This window comes from Scomber japonicus, chromosome 5, assembly GCF_027409825.1.
Source record: "Scomber japonicus isolate fScoJap1 chromosome 5, fScoJap1.pri, whole genome shotgun sequence".
NCBI classification, from domain to species: domain Eukaryota; kingdom Metazoa; phylum Chordata; class Actinopteri; order Scombriformes; family Scombridae; genus Scomber; species Scomber japonicus.
The window spans coordinates 24,181,792-24,201,927 of record NC_070582.1 but is presented as its reverse complement, the minus strand read 5'-3'; the positions used below and the strand labels follow the sequence as shown (position 1 = coordinate 24,201,927).

The window sequence follows — 20,136 nt, the reverse complement described above, 5'->3', positions numbered from 1 at the left end:
AACGTTTTTCACTTTAATAATCAGTTGTGGGCTGGAAATTTCTCATTTTGCTAAGTGCAATACAAAAGTGATGTGTTTGTTGCCAGTCTCTGAGTCTGGCAGTAGTGTCCTGATGCAGGACAGAAGTCAGATCTTGACAATTCAGTCAAACTGTCGGAGATGAAATTGGCTTTCTGTGTGTCTGACCATGTCTCGGAGCGCCACAAATCCAGAGAGGGCCTGGACCATTTGGGAGTGAAAAAATAAATTTAAATCAATGACATCACCAAATAATAAAAGCTAGAAAAACATTTACAAGGTCACCTGGTAAAACCACAAAAGTCAGTCTATAAAAGGAATGCAATCATACCTGTGTGAGTATGAAAATGGCGAGAACAATGTGAACGCCTCTCTCCAGGGGCTGTATGAGAATGGCTTCATTGAAGAGCTGAAACAGGATCAGTGGGAACTGCAGCAGGATGCTCAGCAGCCAAAATCCAGCCAACTCTGGGACCTTCCACAAACACAGTCATTATTTGAATATCTGCCTTTCACACACTGGAGTAAATGTTCTCTTCATTGGTGTGTTTTGTGTTGATTCAATCTACATCAACTACATCTATGTATGAGTGACGCTACCTTTTCTTGCAGGTTCCCAGCGTAACCAAGATACAGTCTAATGGCCTCAATCAAAGTCATCAGGATGAGGACAGTGACAAGGATGAACTTGTAATACTCTGGCAAGGCAGGATACTGGTAGAAACATTCACAACAATGCAGTTAAATGAACTGAGTTTAGATTCATGTGATTTATGCAAACATTGTCAGTGGTTCCCAGATCTAAACCTAACCATTAAAATGAATGCTGGTTAAACATTAGACATATTTCAGAGGTTGGTGAAATGACTATTCCTGTGACTGTCACCTATGTGTTAACCCTTTCTACAAACCAGATTTCCTTCAGGATAAAGATAAAGATGTAGGAAGTTTGTTTTCTCCATGTTCTTCAAACAGAACAACACAAGTCTGTTTATTCTAGAGTACAATTAACTTTTACTGGAAATGACTTTTAGTTTAGAACCAGCCACTGTAGTCATGTTGGGGTTGGTAATATTAGTATTCTCTTACATTTTTCTTGTAATGATAATCACATTATGATCAGAATCTATTTATTAGACAAGTAGTTTTGAAATAGGACATGGAACTTGAAATACTAACTTCACAACGTAAATACAGACAAAGAAATTGTAACAAGTGCACAAATTAAATGTTATTAAATCAGCCAAAACAGTAGAAGTTAAATACAATGTCCAGTTTGATTGAAAAAAAGTATGGAAGTGACCAGTGTTAGGGTTAAAACAGGACGAATACTGTAAAAACAGTTCAGCTATTTAATAGAGCAGCAGCTTCTTTTCCTGTCTGCAGATGGAGGTTGTTACGGATGTTTTCCAGTTTATATTGGTTCAGACTCCTCATTTCAGGTATTCAATCAGCTCCTCTCCCCTCTGTATTTGCCTCAAGTTACCTTGAGGTGCAGCATCACAGTTTCACTGATCCACCACAGGGGGAAGAACCACATGTTAAAGAACAGAGACATCTGGAGGTGCAGACTGGACAGAACCCGTTTGTCTGGAAAAGAAAAACCAACAACCCAAAGAGAACAGACAGGGAAGGAGAAGATAAACAGTACATGTTAAACACGTGATTTTATCTCAAATAAAGCTGAAAGTATCATTAAACATAAGAATCTACCTCTAAAGTCAACCCCACCCTCCGTATTGCTAGCTACTACAATGCTAATGCGTCCATTACGACAGCTGCGTTTTGAGTTTACCGTGCGGCAAAAACGTGTCGTGCTCTTTTGAGAGAGACTGAGTCCGACCCTGGTCAGATAAGACATTCCGAGAAAAGTCCTCTAAACGTCTTCTGAGCGTCTCCGGCAAGTCCATCATGTGAAATCCTCTCTGTTTAGCACACACATGACCAGAGGAAACACACTGCAAAGATACTAAACGCTGCCCCCGTTTCCTTGGCGACCAAAGAAATCTCGCGTTCCACCCAAATCTCGTCTAAACATCTTAATGTTTCCTCGGTTGCTTTCTTCATTTAAGTTGTTTCCTTGTTTAGTCTGATTTAGTCGTTTAAAATGTTCTAATATGACACACAAAGTTTCACCAACAAGCTAGTTTCATGTTTTCACCACTCTGCGATGTTAAATGGTTACATTTCAATGCGCTCCCAGTTTAAGGTAATAGGAAATATTTCCACTCCTGTATTGTTTGTTGGATTTAGTAACTTTAACTTTCACAATCAGGGGAAAGGGATGTTTCTAGTTAAAAGAGGAGAGAAAGCATGATAGTACATTAAGTCACTCCCACTGAACAGAAACTTTTGATTTCCAAGTAAATGAAAGTGAAAGAGTCACAGATGGCGGCCAGCTGCAAAGAACCAGATCCGTTATCCTGCTCAATATGCTTGGATATCTTGAAGAATCCTGTGACTCTTCATTGTGGCCACAGCTACTGTATGGACTGCATAAATGGATGCTGGGACCTGGAGGATCAGGGTGGTGTTTACTGCTGTCCTCAGTGTAGATACAGTTTCCCCAGCAGACCTGTGCTGAACAAGAACACAGTGCTAGCTGATTTGGCAGGGAAACTTGGGGCACAGTCCTCTGCTCCTGTGAGGGATGAAGTCGGTCCAGGAGATGTGGAGTGTGATTTCTGCGCTGTTAAGAAGCTGAAAGCTGTCAAGTCTTGTCTGGTGTGTCTGGCATCTTACTGTGCAACTCACCTGCAGCCCCACTATGAGTCTGCAGCTTTCAAAAGGCACAAGCTGGTAGAAGTTTCTGCTTCCTTACAAGAGAAGATCTGCACTAAGCATGACAAGCTGCTGGAAGTCTATTGTCGAAGTGATGGAGAATGCATCTGCCTGCTCTGTGTGATGGATGAGCACAAAGGTCATGACACTGTTTCAGCTGCAGCAGAGAGGAAAGAGAAACAAGTAAGAATATTTATTTTGGGCCACACTAAGTTCTTGTAAACATGCAATTATCATATTGATGTAAATTATGGAAATTCTAATTAAAAATTCTATTTCACGGCTCTTAAAAATCTACCTGTTCTACATGCTGTGTACTTATTACATGGAGAATCAGGAAGATACAAAAATACTGCATTGTTTCTTGGGTCAGTGAAATGTAACACTGTTTTTTGCACCACTTGATTCAACAGTGAACAATATGATTTTTTTTTTTTCAGAAACAATTTGGAAAGAAAACACAAACATACCAGCAGAGGAAACAGGAGAAGGAGAAGCAGCTCCAGCAGCTAAGACAGAAAATGAAAAGACTGAAGGTAAACTGTCCTGTATGTTATTAAACTGAGTTAAATACACATTATGTATTGTAATGATATTATTCCTAATTTTCTGTTTTACTGTCAGTGCTCTGCAGATGCAGCAGATGATCAAAACGAGAAAGCCTATGCAGAGATACTCCTGATGGTGGATAAAAGGCGGTATGCTGTGAAGGAGCTGATTCAAGTTCAGGAGAAAGCTGCAATGAGCCGAGCTGAGGCACTTGTGGATCGCCTGGAGAAGGACATCTCTGAGCTGAGGAAGAGAGAGGATGAACTGAAGCAGCTCTCACTCAATGAGGATCACATTCACTTCCTACAGGTGATCAGGCAGACACATAAATATATGTGTATGTATGTGTGTGTCTACCGGTCAAAAGTTTGGATACATCTTTCCATCCACTTGTATGAGAAAATGTGTCCAAACTTTTGACTGGTACTGTATATATATATATACCTAATCTTTACACTTTATACCACATCATTCCTACCTACAATGCATACAAATACTAATTAATATCTCACATATTTACTGTACACTACCTATTTGCCCCTATTATAATTATTTCTAAAGCACAAAAATCCTCCATTCAGCCAAGTGTGCAAAGGACAACACTTAATATGAAAACACATTTATAATATACTGTGTCTGTGTCTGTGTGTGTGTGTGTGTGTGTGTGTGTGTGTGTGTGTGTGTGTGTGTGTGTGTGTGTGTGTGTGTGTGTGTGTGTGTGTGTGTGTGTGTGTATAGCTTGGGGATTGATTTGGGATATCACAAAAGTGCACACCTGGTTCCCTTATCAAATCTTTTACATGTGATTTGCATTAGATCCTATGAATACATATACGTATTAGTTTTTTTATTATTATTATTTTATTCATATGGACGTTATGTACAGTGCCAGTCAAAGGTTTGGACACACTGCTCAATTCAAGACTAGTGGGCTCATGACAGCTGAGAGGAAAAAGCTTACAGCACCTGGTATTCCCAGGCGGTCTCCCATCCAAGTACTAACCAGGCCCGACCCTGCTTAGCTTCCGAGATCAGACGAGATCGGGCGTGTTCAGGGTGGTATGGCCGTAAGCGATGAAACAGGCTGCAGAAAGCCCATTTAAAGATGCTGTGACACCACTGACAGTTCCTCACACCATCTGAGTGGCGGATAATGGTGTCTCAGCCATCAAAAACATGCTATCCTTTAACATTACTTTTATAGGAATTGTTTTTTTCTGTGGAGAAACATACAGCTGGAACGATTGCAACCTTGTTTCTCAGGCTATTTGTGTACATGCAGGATGATTGCAGGCTTTTTACAGGCTATAACTGTGAGAACTGGAACCCTAAAAACTACTTGGAAAGTGAGGCGTCTCAGTGCCACCTCTCTGGTGTGCATACAGGCACAGCTGGAATGATTGCAGCTTTTGTTCCTCAAAGCCCTGTGTGCGGTTATGGAGCAACAGTGCCGTCCTTTGGTGACAGCTGAGAGGAAAAAGCTTACAGCACCTGGTATTCCCAGGCGGTCTCCCATCCAAGTACTAACCAGGCCCGACCCTGCTTAGCTTCCGAGATCAGACGAGATCGGGCGTGTTCAGGGTGGTATGGCCGTAAGCGATGAAACAGGCTGCAGAAAGCCCATTTAAAGCTACGCCAGGGCCCGTTATACCCGTCCATGTCACTGAAGGAAGTAAAAATTGAATTTTTCACACATTCTATTCACTGTAGACATAATACACGTCACGTCGTGTGTGTGTATATATATATACATACATATATATATATATATATACACACACACACACACATACACGTATATACAGTATATACACAAATATATATTCATATATATGTATATATAGGCTACACTATTTTGTGTGTAAGACTAGTTTATGTTGCGTTTCTCTTTTTAAATGTTTTCAGAGCTACCAGTCTATGTCTGACTGTCCAGAACCTGACCTGTCCTCTGATGTCAACATCCAGCTACACATGCCTTTTGATTTTGTGACAAAGGCCATTTCTGATTTGAGGGAGAAACTGGAAAGCATGATACAGGCTGTTGGAGAAATATCTAAGACAAGTAATATTTCATGTTAATTTGGTGGAATAATGTCATGTTGTGCAATCAGCCAATACCTCCAAAATGTCTGTGCTGTTCTGATAATAAAAATATAGCATATATTCTGTTTTCAGTTCAAGCTGATCCTGATCTCAAGACAAGACAAGACTATTCCTTGTGTTAGTAGTTACTTTATTTTTGCATAAATACATTTGAATTATCCTCTGGTTGTCACACTAATAATAACTTCTACATTTCAGATTCCTGCCCCCTCAGTTTGGATCCCAACACAGCATTTGAGAACCTATTGCTCTCTGAGGGAAACAGCAAGGTAACCTGGATTAAAAAAGCCCAGAGGTACCCGTATCACCCAGAAAGATTTACAAAATACGATCAAGTGTTGTGTGCAGAAGGTTTATCTGGAGTTTGCTACTGGGAGTTTGAGTGGAGGGGGCCCAGGGTTGAGGTTGCTGTCTGCTATAAAGGGGCAGAGCTGGAAGAATGTGGTTTTGGATACACTGATCAGTCCTGGTGCGTTTCCCTTTCAAACTCTGGTTGTACCTTTTGGCACAGTGGAGTCAAAACCAAAATATCCATCTCCTGCTCTTCTACTGTAGGAGTGTATTTGAACCATAAGGGAGGGAACCTATCCTTCTACAGCGTGTCTGACTCTGGTCAAATGATCTCCCTTCACAGAGTGCAGACCACATTCTCCCAGCCTTTGTACCCTGGGTTCATGGTCTCCAGAGGAGCTTCAGTTAGGTTAATGCCTCCAAAGTAAAAGGCATCCTCTGTCAGAATCGCTTAGTGCAGCATCTGTAATACATTACATTTACTTGCTGTGCACTGCTAAAAATCAGTATTACACCATTATGCCAGCTTTGTGAAATAAAAGTTTTTTTTCATATGTTACATATTTCCTGTTATGCAATGAATCTATTTAAACTGTTAACACTGCATTTTTTGCTTGTGACTGTTAAATGTTGAGTAATCAATACAGTAGTATAAAAATGTTGAACAAACCTCATAACTAACATAAGCAATAGTGTGATAATAAGTAAAAAGTTATTCAGTCTCAATTATTATTAATGTTATTCTAACATGATGAACAAAATCAGAGGTATATGAACAGTTAATTGGTTACTTGCTCGTGTAATTGCCTTGAGTTAATAATAAATATGTCTTATATACCTAAAATCGGATGTCCTTTATTAATTCAAATGTATAGTTATCATTATAGACCATTTGTAAATATGAAGTTATAGAGACTTTAATCAGCTATTTAAGTTAGTATATAATAATATCATCATTTAAACGTTTGTCAAAAAAGTGGTGAAACAGTTGCAGTCTGTCTCTTCAGTGATTGTCTACCACTTTTTGTTTTATGTTACCACTAATTAAAACTTTTTTTAAGACATAGGGGGTTTAAGAAGGTCTGTAAATGCATTATGTCAATGAAACAATGTGCTGATAAAAAACCCCACAATGTTTCACTAGTTAAACTTTTATTTTTAGATCTGATTTTTTTTTAGACCACTTGGGACAAATGCAACAAACTATCAAACCAACATTTACGCATTTTTCACCTTATACAGTTTATATTAATTACTTGATAGCAAACAGCTGCCTATTTACACACAGAGCAACATTAGTATTCTTCTGAAGTTGTATTTCTGACCATCTGATGAATGTAAGTCCAAAATTCACCATCATTTTTTTATCCTTGTTTCTGTCTGTTCCCTGCCTGCTGTTTGATAAACAAATATTGTCAAACAGGTTTGTCTACAGTTTGTGCACTAAAAGCAGCTGCTGAGGCTGAAAATGACACAGAGAGGCAGCATTAGGGGTAAAATGGCTCATTCTGTGCTTCTCTTTGTCAGTCTCTGAACCTCCGCATTAGGAGCATTGACCTCTCCTTGGAGATATTCTGACTCTGTTTTTGTGAACTGACACTTTGATTCTTTACCAATAACTGATAAAGAGACACATTTCTTGTGAACAACTTTTATTTCTTCGTTTCTCATCTGAATTTCACCAACAAGGAGTTGAAATATGCTAAAACATTTGATAGGACACTATGTGGTATTGCACGAGGGGAATTCTATAGTGATATTGTTGCAGATGACCCATTTCACATTACACATAGTTAATCCACTCACTGAGTGAAACTTAAAGTATTTTTTAAAGAAAGTTTTCCAGTGTGAGTGAATGACGTAAAGGTTCACATTTTTCATTGAATGACTGACCATCAGTCAGGTGACAACCAGTCTCATGATGGGGTCTCATGATGACACATGAACCAACTCTGTTCCCTTATGAAGACCATGAGGTGCAGCTGAAAGCTTAGAAATAGCAAAATTATTCATTAGTATCTCACACATACTGATCACAAACTGTTAATGTTTAAACTGTGGTAACAGGAACTGTTACACTGGCATTGACATATTTTAGTTCAGTCAGTGTTAGTGCCCTCCCACTGAGAGCAGGCTGCCAGTAAGACACTCCCGCTGTGAAAATGAAACCAACCCCGTCAGTGTGAACGGGAGAAAATGGCTCACGAGGAACTGTTCGACTGCTCCATCTGTTTACAGCTACTTGACGATCCAGTGACAACTGCCTGTGGCCACAGTTTCTGTATGAAATGTATCAATACTTTTTGGGATAGAAATAACAAAAGAGAAACCTACAGCTGCCCCCAGTGCAGGCAGACGTTCAACCCCAGGCCTGTTCTAAAGAAGAACACGTTACTGGCTGATCTGTTCGAGGAGCACAAGAGGACAAAAAGTCAGAATGCTGCTGCTGCTGGGGAAACCTTTGCTTCACCTGATGATGTGCAGTGTGACGCTTGTACAGGGAGAAAAAGAAAAGCCATCATGAACTGTCTGGTGTGCTTGGCATCTTACTGTGAGACTCATCTGCAACCTCACTTTGAAGTGCCACCTCTAAAAAAGCACAAGCTGGTTCCCGCGTCTACAGCGATCGAAGAAAGCATATGTGGCTGTCATGGCAAACTTCTGGAGAGCTACTGTCGCACTGATCAGCAGTTCATCTGCCTTCTGTGTGCAATGAATGAGCACAAAGGTCATGACACTGTAACAGTTGAAGCAGAGAAGTGTGAAATGCAGGTAATTCAATTAAGTCTTATAGTCAAATCATCTATTGCCTGTCCTTTTACTGCCACTGAGGTTCTGATAAGATCTGGAATTTGTTTTTTAACAGAGAAAACTGGAGACGACAAAACAGGAAATTGAAGACAAAGTGCTGGCTTCAGAAAGGGAAATGACGGAGCTGAGGCAGGCTGCGGACTGTATAAGAGTGAGTCCACAAACATCTTTCACAATTAGAAAGCTTTAGAAAATAAACCTTATTTTGCTGTCATAAATGTAACCTCTGTCTCAATTTATGAATAAGTTGACTATGAAGTATTTGACGTGTTTAAAAATCCACTTACTGTATATGTGTTACAGTATATGGACAGAACTGTTAAATAATCCAGGACTATTGAAAATTAGGCATAATTTAAAAACATTATCAGGCATAAAAATAAAACAAATGGTACATGTTCTCTACAAGGATGCTGCTTGGGAGGTGTGCGATGACTTTGAGCGACTGTGTCAGGAACACATCCGTTTGTACGTTCGCTCTGTGGAGAGGAGGTGTTCTGAGATTAGGGAGAAGGTTGGAGAAGCAGAGAAATCGGGAGTGGATTGGACCAGCAGTCTCCATGGACAACTGAGGCAACACGTGTCAGAGCTGAGGGGGAGAGAGGATAAACTCGACCAGCTCTCACTCACCAAGGATCCCATTAAGTTTCTTCAGGTGATGATCATCGTTGTGGCATTTGGAAATGTAAACTACACCATTTTGTGTTTAATTTATGTCTCTGAATTGTAACACTATGTGCTTTGTTTTCTTTGTGCAGGGTTTCCAGGCCCTGGGTGATCTTCCTGTGTTCACTGTCTCACATGAAAGATATCCCACGCTGTCAGAGTTTGTCATTGCACAGAAAGATACACTCAAAGATGTGTCTGAACAAATGAAAAAACATTTGTTTAATAAGTTTGAGGAACATTTGGGTAAGTGTGACCAGTTTCTATAATTTATGATAAGTTTGGACTGCTCGGTTAATTGTACAGACAGGGAGAAGATGATGAGAGCTTTTTCTGTCCATCACAGTGTCAAACACACCCAGGTACCATGAGGAAACACCATTAAGATCACACTTTTTGAGCTCCTGTAAGTAGGATGTTCATTCATTTTTCATAAATAACCACAAAAACATACATAAAGGCTTCACCAGCTGAATGAGAGTTTCATCTTTCCCTGCAGACTACAGAGTGGAGGTGGATCCCAACACAATTGCAGCATGTCTTTGCTTGTCTGATGGAAATAGAGAGATATCATGGAGCGGCAGTGACCAGGCCCATCCTGATCACACTGATCGATTCACCTACCATAACCAGGTTCTGTGCAAAGATGGCCTGACTGGCAGACACTACTGGGAGGTGGAATGGGATGTTGGCATTGTTGAGGTGGCTGTTGCATACAAACACATTCAAAGAAAGGGTTCAGGGAAAGAATGCTGTTTTGGTCACAATAATCTCTCCTGGAAATTAGTCTGTTCTCCATCTGGCTGTGAGTTTTGGCACAATAATCTTCGCAAGGGCCAAATTCCTGTGGCCCACTCCCGGAAAGTAGGAGTGCACCTTGATTATAAAGCAGGGAACGTGCACTTCTACAGCATTTCTGGATTTGGGGACTTGACACTGTTGCACCAGGTCAAGACCACCTTCACTGAGCCTCTCTATCCTGGCTTTACTGTTGATTTAGGTTCAACACTGAAAATATGCAACATTTAGACCAGTGCACTATTATACATGTGAGCTACAGGACTTATAATAGAGAAAAGGTATGGACGATGCATGTGTGAGTAAGCGTGATATTCATGCACTGAGAGTCAATATCAGTCAAATATGAGTCACATTTTTCAAGAGAAAACATTTCTAGTGATTGAGAAATTGTTTTATGAATCAAATATTCAAATTTTTTCAGAGTCAAAAGACAATGTTCAATGATTGTTTTTCTTTTTGATTCAGCTCATCAGAAATGTGTAGTTTCCATATAGCAAGAATAACTTTGCAGAATCACTTTTCTTTATCTTGATACATAAACTCAAATAAAATAAAAACAACCAATGCTAATGATATGTCTTCATTGTGTCTTTTATTCATATATGTATATCATTTTAAACATTAAAACATTTTTTTAAATTTACAATTTTGCTCTGATTAATTAAGTCATCATATACTTAGCCTATGTTGGCACAATTAAAATAACATTTCCTTTAAAATTGAAGTGACATAAACAAAATGTTTAACATGTGCACAAATTATTTTTTTAAAAACCAATAACTGTACATTATATATATTTCACTAATATAACTTTGACATAGCAGCATGCAGCGCCAGCGCCACAGAGTGTAGAGGTCATTATGAAGTTGGTCATAAAATGGATTCAATGGAGGCATTTGTGTAGGAGTGATCCACAGTATCATAGAACCGCAGACAGGCTTTGTATTGCAGCAGCTTCTCAGTCAAAGGGCTGGTAGTCAGTGCTTTACCCCGCACACTCAGGTCCATGTACCTGAACAATACGAATAACAAGAAAATAGCCATGCTACACAAGTTCTTAAAGCAATAGGGTTCATGTTGATCAAAAGAATCAGAGCCCATCCACTGCAGTTTCTCTCAGTACAATATGTAGTTGTTGTGCCTGCTGTAATCTGCTTTGCTCTTCCACACAAGTCTTCACCAATTATTGAAAATATGAAAGAAACTAACAGACTGTAATGGACATGCACACAAGTCACTCACTGTAATCTAAACATGATGTCATTCATTCCTCTTTCTAACCATGAGTCCTCCTTATTCCCCAGGTAGTCAAAGATAATACTGTACCTGTCAGATATACTCCAAAACACAAAGGTATTTATAGCCATGAGTGTGGCCAGGAGAAAGAAGAATCTTTCAAGATTCCCATCATGCAGTGTGTTTGGGTAGAAGTTACCTGTAATTGAGCATCATTGTGGTTACATTATGGTTGATAGCATCTTTCCAATGAAAAACAACTATTTCAATTCATTTGTTTATGGAAGAATGTGTTTTTACCTCCTGACGCAAAGTACAGCAGCTGAATGATGAAGGCTCCTAGAAAGCAGCCGCCTCCGTATGACAGCGTAAGAAAGTGCAGGGAGATTCCTCTGATGTGGCTTGGGGTCAGCTGGAAAGATATTAGGGAGCCTGCCGTGGAAGGAGTGACATCAGAAATATTTACACTTACAAGGCAATTTTCTGCAAATCAGCAACTGACAAGGACGTCTTAGCAATTTATTAACTTATTTGTGTGTAATTCAACAAATTCAAGTTGTTTAGGAATAACCCAGATGTCTAGATGTCTTTTGACCCATAAAATAGTTGAACTGGTGTTTAGTGGACCGCCTCTCACTCACATGCAGGGGTCACAAGTGCCTCAGCAAGACCCAGTAGGATGTATTGGGGAGCCAGCTGGAAATACGGCATGGACGAAACTTGCAGAACCTTCCCAGAGAGAGTCTGCTCCACCAGTGGGTAAGCCTTCCTGTGCAGCTCAGATAAACCTGCCACCAGGGCCGATAGAGCTGCACACACATGGCCCAGAGCTGTAAGGGGAGGATGGACAGGGTGGGGTGATGTGAGAGGGGGCTACAGAATGGGGGTTGTGAAAAAATAATGAGGGAAAAGGGAGGACAAGAGAAGTGGAAGAGTGAGAAAGACATAGGAATATTAAGGTGTAGGCACTGAAATGATGAGTGCATTACTGGTGCATGTGTGCGAATGGAAATACTCACTAATAACTTTTACGGGTGCCAAAGGAATTTTATTCTTAGAGAGGTAGCAGGTCGTCACACACTCGATCAGCGGGGCCAACAGCAGCAGAGGCAGGATGCTGATTACATTCATGGCACCAATCGGCAACAGGAGGTCATGCAGGTGAAGGTTTGAGTTCATTGTCTGTATGTAGTAACCTGAAGGAATCTGTAGGAAACATATGAGAAAACATGCGGATGATCCTTTTTCATTCTTTGCCATCAAGATCCATTATATTCCCATGACATTTTACCCGTGACATGCCTGTGTGATGCAGGCTCTGTACAGCAGCTGAAGACCATAAAGAGGGAAAAGCTTGGCCAGGACTTTGACGTTCTCTACATGTGTCTCGCTGTAACGGCCACCGTTGTTTTCCTTGGCCCTGTCCAGCCAAGATGCCACATCTCCACTCAGGTGGCGATAATGAAGGCAGCACATCTTGAGAGAGTTAAGGAAGACTCCTAACGTGGTCAGTAAGGATCCCCCTGTTATAAAAACAGGAAAGAAAGTCTTTATTAGGTGTGACCAAAATGCAAACAGGTGCAGCACTATGCAACTATTTGTATGTATTTCTGTGTGTCTCTTTTTTTTCTATGTGTTACCTTTCTTTGGTTTGTAGGTGAGTTTGTTGCGCATCATGTGTATGGCAATGAGTGCCAGCAGCACAGAGGTGAAGGGTATAAGGAAACCCAGATTTTTGGCCACAGACTGCTGGATATAAGCAATACCCAGAAACACAACAGTGGAGTTCAGGTTGACCAACCAGTAGAACCTAAACATAATGAAAACAGATAATACACAAAGTCATCAGACATAAGGTATTTCACGATGACATGATCTAACTGATTTTAGATGTCATGAACTAATAATAGAAAACATAATAGAAAATTACACAATATCTGCACCACTAAAGTCACAGGGCGTAAGAATGGATGTTGGTCTATCCAACAACCACTGGCATGATTTTCATCACATTTGTATGGCTATTCAGCAGTTTTGCCAACTTAAGATCAAAATTTCAACCTTACAAGTTACAGTACAAGTACAAGTTATTTGTAAAACTAATAGCCATATTTCCATTAGATTTACTTATGGATATATGTAACATGGATAGGTGTGGCTCAGAATTTCCAGTAATACTCAACAGTCATTAAACATGGTTGAGCAGATTGTTCTGTCATTTTCCCCAGAGGATGAACCATTCAATGTTTAAAAGACTTCCATAGAGTACTGCCCTCAAATGTCAGTTTTGAAAAAAAAAACCCATCTTATCAAAAAAGCAGATTTATGCTCCCAATGTGATGATATACTCTAATGATTCATGGCCTCAACTCTAAACCAACCTCCAGCCCTGCTTATAGGGGTAATAATTGTAGTCTTCTTTTCTTTAAAAAGTGGCACCATGCAGAATTACTGAACTGTAGAAATCATGGAAAACTTTTTAAAACGATGATAAAACGTACAATTGTCAAAGCATGATTATAAGCTAAGTTGTATCCAAAGGCAACACCACCCACCAGTTGAAGAAGGATAGTAGCTGGTGCTGGTTGTAACCCTGCAGACTGTATGCTCCCATGGGACAGAGAATGGCCCGGATGCCACCGATGCCCAGTGCAGCAGCCAGGAGGCCTGTGTAGAATAGGATCTGCTGCTCCCGAGGGTCCAAATGGTGGGTCATGTGATGGGTGTCAATGTAGAAATCCTCAAAAGGGAAAGCCACCACAGGTAGCATGGCTGTGCCTAGAAGGTAGAATGACAGGTGAAGGTCATGGCATCTGTTTGCAGCAAGATTTCAATCACGAGTGTGACATTACAGGAGCAGAGCCATGACTAAGCACCTAAAGAAAATGACTAACACTCTTGAAATGAGCTCACACTAAAGTTAGATTTGTTTAGCAGTGAGCAAGATTTGGTAAGAGGTGAGACTGGAAGCCATAATGCCAGCTAGCACTCAATGATTTATAACACTAATGTGTAAGAGGATTTTGCTTCTGCCGTGTTAATTTTTACCATTCAGTAAAGATGAATAAAACTATAACTTGAACAATTTAATTACTGATATTGCTTGTTTTTCTTTGAAATTGTGTAGTAATAGAAAATGTAAATAGCTCACTACAGAAAACAGAAAATACATTTCCACTGAGATATTTCTCTCACAACTTTTAAAATAGCAGCAGTTCATCACAACTGGCCTCTGGATTGTTAATCTTTAGTCTGAACATAAAAATACTGTCCCAGATGTTTCACATCCATGTATGAATATTAATCCCATTGGGTCTTACCAAAGAAATGAAGGAAAGCGCACAAGTAGAGCACCTTGCTCCTTCCTAAGCAGGTTTCTGCAAACCACCCAACCAGCACTGGGGTCAGGGTGCTGGCTCCTATAAAGCACAGGTTGACTGTCGCAGCCAGGTAGTTGTCGTAGCCCAGCTTCACAGTGCAGAAGAGAATTGTGTTACATACAATGCCAAAGAAGGTGAATCTCTCACATAGCTCCACCAGCAGCACACAAATGATAACTTGAAGCTTCTTGCGGGACTTTGGTGTAGGTCCCTGGTCTGGATGAGGGGTCTGGGAGAGCTTGCGCTGATGGTTTCTGCCCTCAGGCAGTCTCTGTGGGTCTCCTGCCAGCATTCCACCTGGCCAGCAAGCTGGCCCTGGGCTCCTTGGTTAGCTGGGTGCAGTCAGCACAGAGCTCTGATTAGTAAGTCCTACCCCTCGAAGACCTGACCAGCAGAGGCCACGACTGGAATCCCACACTGTGGTATGACCCTGGAGCTGTGCTGGAGACATAGAGGATCAGACACGCCTATGTACATTCTGCACGTGCTGGTGGCTGATGATCCGCCTGTGTCATGATCTTACTCAGAACTGTGGATGAACTGCAAATGCCTGACACATGCAAAATTATATCTCAGCCATTTAGAGAGCATCTCAGAAATATTTATATGATTACCGACACAATTTTTATTTCCATTAATGACAGAGTTAAACATAGTTACTGTATTCTAGCTGTGCACTGCTGGTACGTTATTTTATTTTTTGACTTGTGTCAAATGTGTTAAACTCAGAGTAACAGTCTGTAACATTATCATAGATTAAATTATAATGTAGACCTGTAACTCAAGAACACAAAGTACCATCTCAGCAGTGGACTTCAGCATTAAAATAATAAAACAACAAAAATTTAATTTAGTGCTGCATGTCATTACAATCACTCACAAAATACCACAGCACTTTGTGAAAGCGGCCCTTCAGTGTACACGCTCATTTTTGTGCGCCTGTGGTAATTAGACTGATAATGTTAAGTGAGACTGAGCAGGTTAACATCAACTGGGTCAGAGCTATTCCACAACAACTGCTCCATATTACAATATCCACACTGTAAAAAAGGGAAAGTTGAGAAAACTTTAAAAAAGTAAAGCAACCAGCTGCAAAGCTATTTTTAGTTTTCACAACTAAGCGCTAATGTGTTGTGTCATGTGTGTTAAGAAGTTCACTCAAAGTGCTATCTTTTCTCAAACTTAACATTACCATTCAGAGCTGCTCCTAAGTCAAGAACATTTAAATTATTACATTTGATAAACTGGAAACTGTGTGTTCGCATAGATTGAAAACATAAAACAGCACTAGATCATTTTTGTTGAGAGAACCTTACATTTAGCTTGAAAAGTTTTGTTACTTCAACTTCACTGTCCATTAGTTGAGTAATAGTAAAATATTACAAACAAGGCTGCAAACAAATTATTAAAAAATGTTTAATAAGAACAATTAGTAAACATTTGCTTGTGTTTCTCAATAAAAAGGGCAATGCTTCTTGTTGTTGGGCTTGAGTGGACCGCTCCATCATCTTCAACAACTCTGTGTATTCCAAGTTTAAGTTCAAGTCCCTTGACACACATTTCCTCCTGTTCTGTATCCTACATAATGCTGGCATATGGAAAATATAATAAGTAAAGAGAGTAGGCCTATAATACGTTTTCAATTATGTTTTCAATTTTTTCCTCCCATTCTGTAGCAATACAATTTCAAAGTGTCTAAATACTCCCTGAATGCACACTGTACATCAGTCCTAAAAACAGATGACCAATTCGGTCTTGGAATTTTTGATGTGAGCAGTCATTTTGAAGAAGAGCTGTTAAAAAACACATGTGATGTGGGCACCACACTCACTTGTAACGTTAATGCTGCTCCCTAATACTGTCTACACTGGAGATATCACATGACTCCAAATATTAAAAACTGTTAAGAGGAACCCCGAGTATTGAAACACAAAAAAACCGAGTGGGTATTTTATTTTAGTTTTAAAATACAATATAATTTATTCTTTTGTATTTCTGAAAAGAAAAGAAAATTACCAAAAGATACACGGACCCCATCAACTGTGAACAAAAAAAGCCACTGACACAGATAAGACAACGACTGTGTTTTGTTGTTGCCCCTCTCTCTGCAAAATAAAAACTAATCCTGAAGAGTCAGACGTCACCATGGTTACAGGAACGGCGTCCGCGGGGTTAAGCGTGGGGGCGTGGTGTATCATGGGAAAAAAAAGTTGTTTGTAAATCAGTTGAAACGTCTAGGAAGAGACGAACAATGGAGACAAAACGGTAATACATACTTATTTAAAACAAACTGGAGCACTGCATACTTACACAGTGGCGTTAACAGACAGGTAGCATTAACCTTTAGCTAGCAGGACCGAAAACAGACACATTAAAGCCATATTAGCGGAGTAGCTGTTAGTAGTTAGCTCTCAATGCTATTGTTAGCCTGACTTAGCTAGCCGTGAAACAGTTTTGTTTGGTTCCACTGAAAATATTCTTCGACATGTATTAACACACAAAACACCAACATGAGTGTCGTACAGAAAACATTTACATGTGTATATGTTGTGCAGCAGAGATTGGCTCTTAAAGTCTGGAGGGAAGTTGCCGACCTCTCCTACTTCTGCGTCCAAGGGCTTCAGCTCGACTCCGATTAAGTGCAGCAGGGGAGAAGAAAACCTCCACATATCCAATGGCATGGACGACGGCGTCCTATCCGAGGACGACGACACTTTCTCCCTGCTTTCCCCCATCTACCACGAGAGTTTTGACAGTGATGAAGACTCCGAGCCCAGTCCAGCTCAGCAGACTTCACCACACAGGCAAAGGAGCACTTCAGCACTCAGCGTTTCACCAGTCAGGTACAGCTCTGTCTGTAAAGATATTTTCTGTCATAGGATAATAGACTGCATGATTTAAAGACTATAAAGTATATACTCTATAGACTGCATGATTCAGACAACATGTAGATGTATGTATGTATAAGTATAATCTTTTAGATCTGCTTTTCTAGATGTGAGCTACCAAGAACACATTCAGACCAGATGTTGAGTGCAGCTGTGAAGCCTGCTGCCTCACCTACTCTCAGTGCATGGGAAATGTGGCTGGTGAACAAAGCCAAAGAGGACCGCCTCAAACTGGAAAGGAAGTCAGAGGAGGCAAGCTGCTTTTAATGATCATTTCTATAATTTTAAAATACAGCAGTGTATACTTTCCTTCCTTTGTTTTTGTGGTACCTATAAGGCAAACAGTTTTATTGCTGCCCCTAAACATTCTTTCTGGTCACACATACATCCAGTCTGAATTTCTATTATATTTTATGTGTGGTGGATAAGGAGCGCTTACTCAAGGAAAAAAAAGAACAAGAAGAAACAGAGAAGGAACACAAGAGGAAGGTCATGGATGAAAAGATCCATGAATGGCTAAAGACAAAAAGACAACAGGTAGAAAACTGCTTCTTTAAACTCAGTAAAACCACACAAATCATCAAAGTAGACAAACTGTAATTTGTCAGAATTATGTGCAATTATACAGTAATGCTGCAGTTATGATGTGATTTGTTTCTGTAATCCAAGGAGAAGCAGGAGCAACTTCTAAAACTGAGCAAAGAGGAGGTGGAGATGCAGAGGAAACAGGAAAAACAAACAGAGATTGAACAAAAAGCTCAGCAAAAATACAAAGACTGGCTGCAGAAGAAGAACCAAGAAAAAGTAGAAAAAGAAAAGAAAGACAAAGTAATGTTTACACTTAAAGTTATTTTTGCTTCTTATGGACAATTCTAGTGTAAAATTTGTAAATGTGTTCATGAGAGAAAACTGATTATGAGACAACTTGTTTTTTGTTTTTGACAGGAGGAAGCAACCCTTAAGGCGGAGCAGGAGAGAGAGCGCCGCAAGAGGGCAGAGGAGATGTTTAAAGATTGGCTGGCAAAAGCCAATGAAAAAAGCAGAGCAAGTCCCAAATCACCTTGTTACCCAAAGAGTAAGGTCATTTCAGTTGTGTGGGAATTATTAACTGTGCGTTGTCATTTGTGGATATACCATATAACTGATAACATTTATGTCAGGTGTTTAATGTTATACAAGATAAGTGGCAAAATAATAAATACATATTTTCATTTGCCTTGTATTGCTTTAATGTTCTCTAGGTCCCTATGACAAATCCTGTCCACCACCCAGCTTCTACAACCCAATCCCATGGAAACCGATTCCCGTCCCTCCTCCAGAAACATCACAGAATAAGACAACTGACAAGAAACCTCAAAAACAGAGAAAACATCAACAAAGCTCCAGCAATGCTTTTAGACTCAGAAACACTGTGAGTACAGCGCAGCCGCTGCAGAGGAGATGACACAAGAGAGCCGACTTGTACGAGCATGATACTGTAGCTTAGTAACGGCTCAAATGTGAATCCATCCTGACTCATCTACACCACCACATCCCCTGAACTGCTGAATCACAGGAACATTAATTGCTAGATTTGGTTTGTACATTGGAGCAATGATGTAAGGAATAGCTCAGTTTAGATGTCTGAATGTTCAGGTTAACATGATTGATGTGTTTCTAATTGGTTCTGATCATCTTGTTTCAATGTCATAAATGCGTGTAGCATAGATTTTGTCATGGCTGCATATCTAGCCATGGGTCCTTTATTTTGTATATTGTAAATTAAATCATTATTATTGTGATAAATATAGTATAATGTGTTCTTTTTTTTGCTCTTATCTATGTCTTATCTGTCACTTGAGCAAGTGGTGGACAAGACCACAATATAAGGCACAGCCACACAACACAAAGGAGGTGGTTGGTGGTCACAGCCAAAGATAGACCCGGCTTGGTCAAGTGCTCCTCACACTCACACATTGTTCTGTGTCCAGCTGTGCCTTGTTCTTCTGTGGGCTGAGATGACGACAGAAACAAGCGAGGGGGTGGAGAGAGGGAGGGAGAGAGAGAGAGAGAGAGAGAGACTGATTCAGATTCAGAGCTGTATGCTCATTCTGTCTTTTAACATCTCACTGTGATGTCAATGTATGAAGCCTGAGGTAAAACAATTTCAATTACATTTTGTTTGATTAAGATGTCTGTCTACATTTGTCATATTTTTACCTACTGCGTTTCGGTCTGTATGTGTTCTACACTTGACCCCTTTGTGCTGTTGACTGCTGTGGAATGTGTGAGTTGACAGCAGTCATTAAGGGGGGCTGATAAAGACTGTTATTATGTAGAGTATTGTTTTAAGTAAACAAAAAAATCATTCTGGGATCCAAAGGACAGCTGCTAAGAAAAAGACAAGTGTTTACATACTGAAGGAGCGGTTTTAGTTGCTCTCCTGAAGATATTTGCACAGTGAGCCTTGTAAGCAAAACCCGTCTTTGTAAGATGACTCTCTGTGTACTTTTTTAAATTGAGAGAATATGATATGTATTAACCAGTTTCACATAAAACAAACAATAACTCAGTCTTGCCTACATTCCTCTAACAATATAACACCTACAAATCGTTGCTGGAGCTGGTTTATG

At 40.0% G+C, this 20,136-nt stretch overlaps 5 protein-coding genes and 2 non-coding genes across 7 annotated transcripts; 3 read left to right on the top strand and 4 right to left on the bottom strand.

Moving 5' to 3' along the window:
• Positions 1–39: 39 nt before the first annotated feature.
• On the bottom strand, positions 40–1,967 carry tmem17 (transmembrane protein 17). Its single transcript, XM_053319563.1, has 5 exons — positions 1,814–1,967; positions 1,505–1,608; positions 619–732; positions 350–493; positions 40–219 (listed from the first exon to the last, which is right to left on the bottom strand). Exons 1-5 carry the CDS (start codon positions 1,929–1,931, stop codon positions 142–144), a joined length of 558 nt encoding a protein of 185 aa, XP_053175538.1. The 5' UTR covers positions 1,932–1,967; the 3' UTR covers positions 40–141.
• Positions 1,968–2,406: 439 nt separating this feature from the next.
• LOC128358856 (tripartite motif-containing protein 16-like) lies at positions 2,407–6,406 on the top strand. The gene is made up of 6 exons (XM_053319250.1): positions 2,407–2,982; positions 3,240–3,335; positions 3,424–3,657; positions 5,254–5,410; positions 5,524–5,568; positions 5,650–6,406. Exons 1-6 carry the CDS (start codon positions 2,407–2,409, stop codon positions 6,168–6,170), a joined length of 1,629 nt encoding a protein of 542 aa, XP_053175225.1. The 3' UTR covers positions 6,171–6,406.
• On the bottom strand, positions 4,303–4,421 carry LOC128359578 (5S ribosomal RNA). The gene has a single exon (XR_008321452.1). It is a non-coding gene; the product is annotated as a 5S ribosomal RNA (ribosomal RNA).
• LOC128359566 (5S ribosomal RNA) lies at positions 4,828–4,946 on the bottom strand. The gene has a single exon (XR_008321441.1). It is a non-coding gene; the product is annotated as a 5S ribosomal RNA (ribosomal RNA).
• A 1,532-nt stretch (positions 6,407–7,938) lies between the features above and the next one.
• Positions 7,939–10,358, top strand: LOC128359129 (E3 ubiquitin-protein ligase TRIM47-like). The gene is made up of 6 exons (XM_053319556.1): positions 7,939–8,514; positions 8,609–8,704; positions 8,963–9,208; positions 9,312–9,465; positions 9,566–9,625; positions 9,719–10,358. The coding sequence occupies exons 1-6, from the start codon at positions 7,939–7,941 to the stop codon at positions 10,246–10,248; spliced, it is 1,662 nt and encodes a 553-aa protein (XP_053175531.1). The 3' UTR covers positions 10,249–10,358.
• A 532-nt stretch (positions 10,359–10,890) lies between these two features.
• Positions 10,891–14,928, bottom strand: slc15a5 (solute carrier family 15 member 5). Its single transcript, XM_053319949.1, has 9 exons — positions 14,577–14,928; positions 13,812–14,034; positions 12,897–13,066; positions 12,559–12,779; positions 12,276–12,462; positions 11,898–12,086; positions 11,557–11,688; positions 11,347–11,455; positions 10,891–11,032 (listed from the first exon to the last, which is right to left on the bottom strand). The coding sequence occupies exons 1-9, from the start codon at positions 14,926–14,928 to the stop codon at positions 10,891–10,893; spliced, it is 1,725 nt and encodes a 574-aa protein (XP_053175924.1).
• A 1,930-nt stretch (positions 14,929–16,858) lies between these two features.
• Positions 16,859–19,466, top strand: ccdc34 (coiled-coil domain containing 34). The gene is made up of 7 exons (XM_053319529.1): positions 16,859–16,901; positions 17,192–17,479; positions 17,632–17,776; positions 17,954–18,061; positions 18,194–18,352; positions 18,470–18,599; positions 18,766–19,466. The coding sequence occupies exons 1-7, from the start codon at positions 16,888–16,890 to the stop codon at positions 18,966–18,968; spliced, it is 1,047 nt and encodes a 348-aa protein (XP_053175504.1). The 5' UTR covers positions 16,859–16,887; the 3' UTR covers positions 18,969–19,466.
• Positions 19,467–20,136: the final 670 nt, after the last annotated feature.

What these genes read in the sequence shown, in the direction of transcription:
- LOC128358856 (XM_053319250.1), top strand. Translation starts at nt 2,407, where the DNA reads ATGGCGGCCAGCTGCAAAGAACCAGATCCGTTATCCTGCTCAATATGC. An exon ending in CAGAGAGGAAAGAGAAACAA is followed by an intron (nt 2,983 to 3,239) that starts GTAAGAATATTT and finishes TTTTTTTTTCAG; the next exon opens with AAACAATTTGGAAAGAAAAC. An exon ending in AAGACAAGACTATTCCTTGT is followed by an intron (nt 5,569 to 5,649) that starts GTTAGTAGTTAC and finishes TCTACATTTCAG; the next exon opens with ATTCCTGCCCCCTCAGTTTG.
- tmem17 (XM_053319563.1), bottom strand. Translation starts at nt 1,931, where the DNA reads ATGATGGACTTGCCGGAGACGCTCAGAAGACGTTTAGAGGACTTTTCT. An exon ending in CTGTGATGCTGCACCTCAAG is followed by an intron (nt 733 to 1,504) that starts GTAACTTGAGGC and finishes TGTTTCTACCAG; the next exon opens with TATCCTGCCTTGCCAGAGTA. An exon ending in CCATTTTCATACTCACACAG is followed by an intron (nt 220 to 349) that starts GTATGATTGCAT and finishes CAAATGGTCCAG; the next exon opens with GCCCTCTCTGGATTTGTGGC.
- LOC128359129 (XM_053319556.1), top strand. Translation starts at nt 7,939, where the DNA reads ATGGCTCACGAGGAACTGTTCGACTGCTCCATCTGTTTACAGCTACTT. An exon ending in AGGCTGCGGACTGTATAAGA is followed by an intron (nt 8,705 to 8,962) that starts GTGAGTCCACAA and finishes GTTCTCTACAAG; the next exon opens with GATGCTGCTTGGGAGGTGTG. An exon ending in ATCCCATTAAGTTTCTTCAG is followed by an intron (nt 9,209 to 9,311) that starts GTGATGATCATC and finishes TTCTTTGTGCAG; the next exon opens with GGTTTCCAGGCCCTGGGTGA.
- ccdc34 (XM_053319529.1), top strand. An exon ending in TGGAAAGGAAGTCAGAGGAG is followed by an intron (nt 17,777 to 17,953) that starts GCAAGCTGCTTT and finishes GTGGTGGATAAG; the next exon opens with GAGCGCTTACTCAAGGAAAA. An exon ending in AAAAAGAAAAGAAAGACAAA is followed by an intron (nt 18,353 to 18,469) that starts GTAATGTTTACA and finishes TGTTTTTGACAG; the next exon opens with GAGGAAGCAACCCTTAAGGC.
- slc15a5 (XM_053319949.1), bottom strand. Translation starts at nt 14,928, where the DNA reads ATGCTGGCAGGAGACCCACAGAGACTGCCTGAGGGCAGAAACCATCAG. An exon ending in GGCACCCGTAAAAGTTATTA is followed by an intron (nt 12,087 to 12,275) that starts GTGAGTATTTCC and finishes CTCCCCTTACAG; the next exon opens with CTCTGGGCCATGTGTGTGCA. An exon ending in TTTTGGAGTATATCTGACAG is followed by an intron (nt 11,033 to 11,346) that starts GTACAGTATTAT and finishes CGTATTGTTCAG; the next exon opens with GTACATGGACCTGAGTGTGC.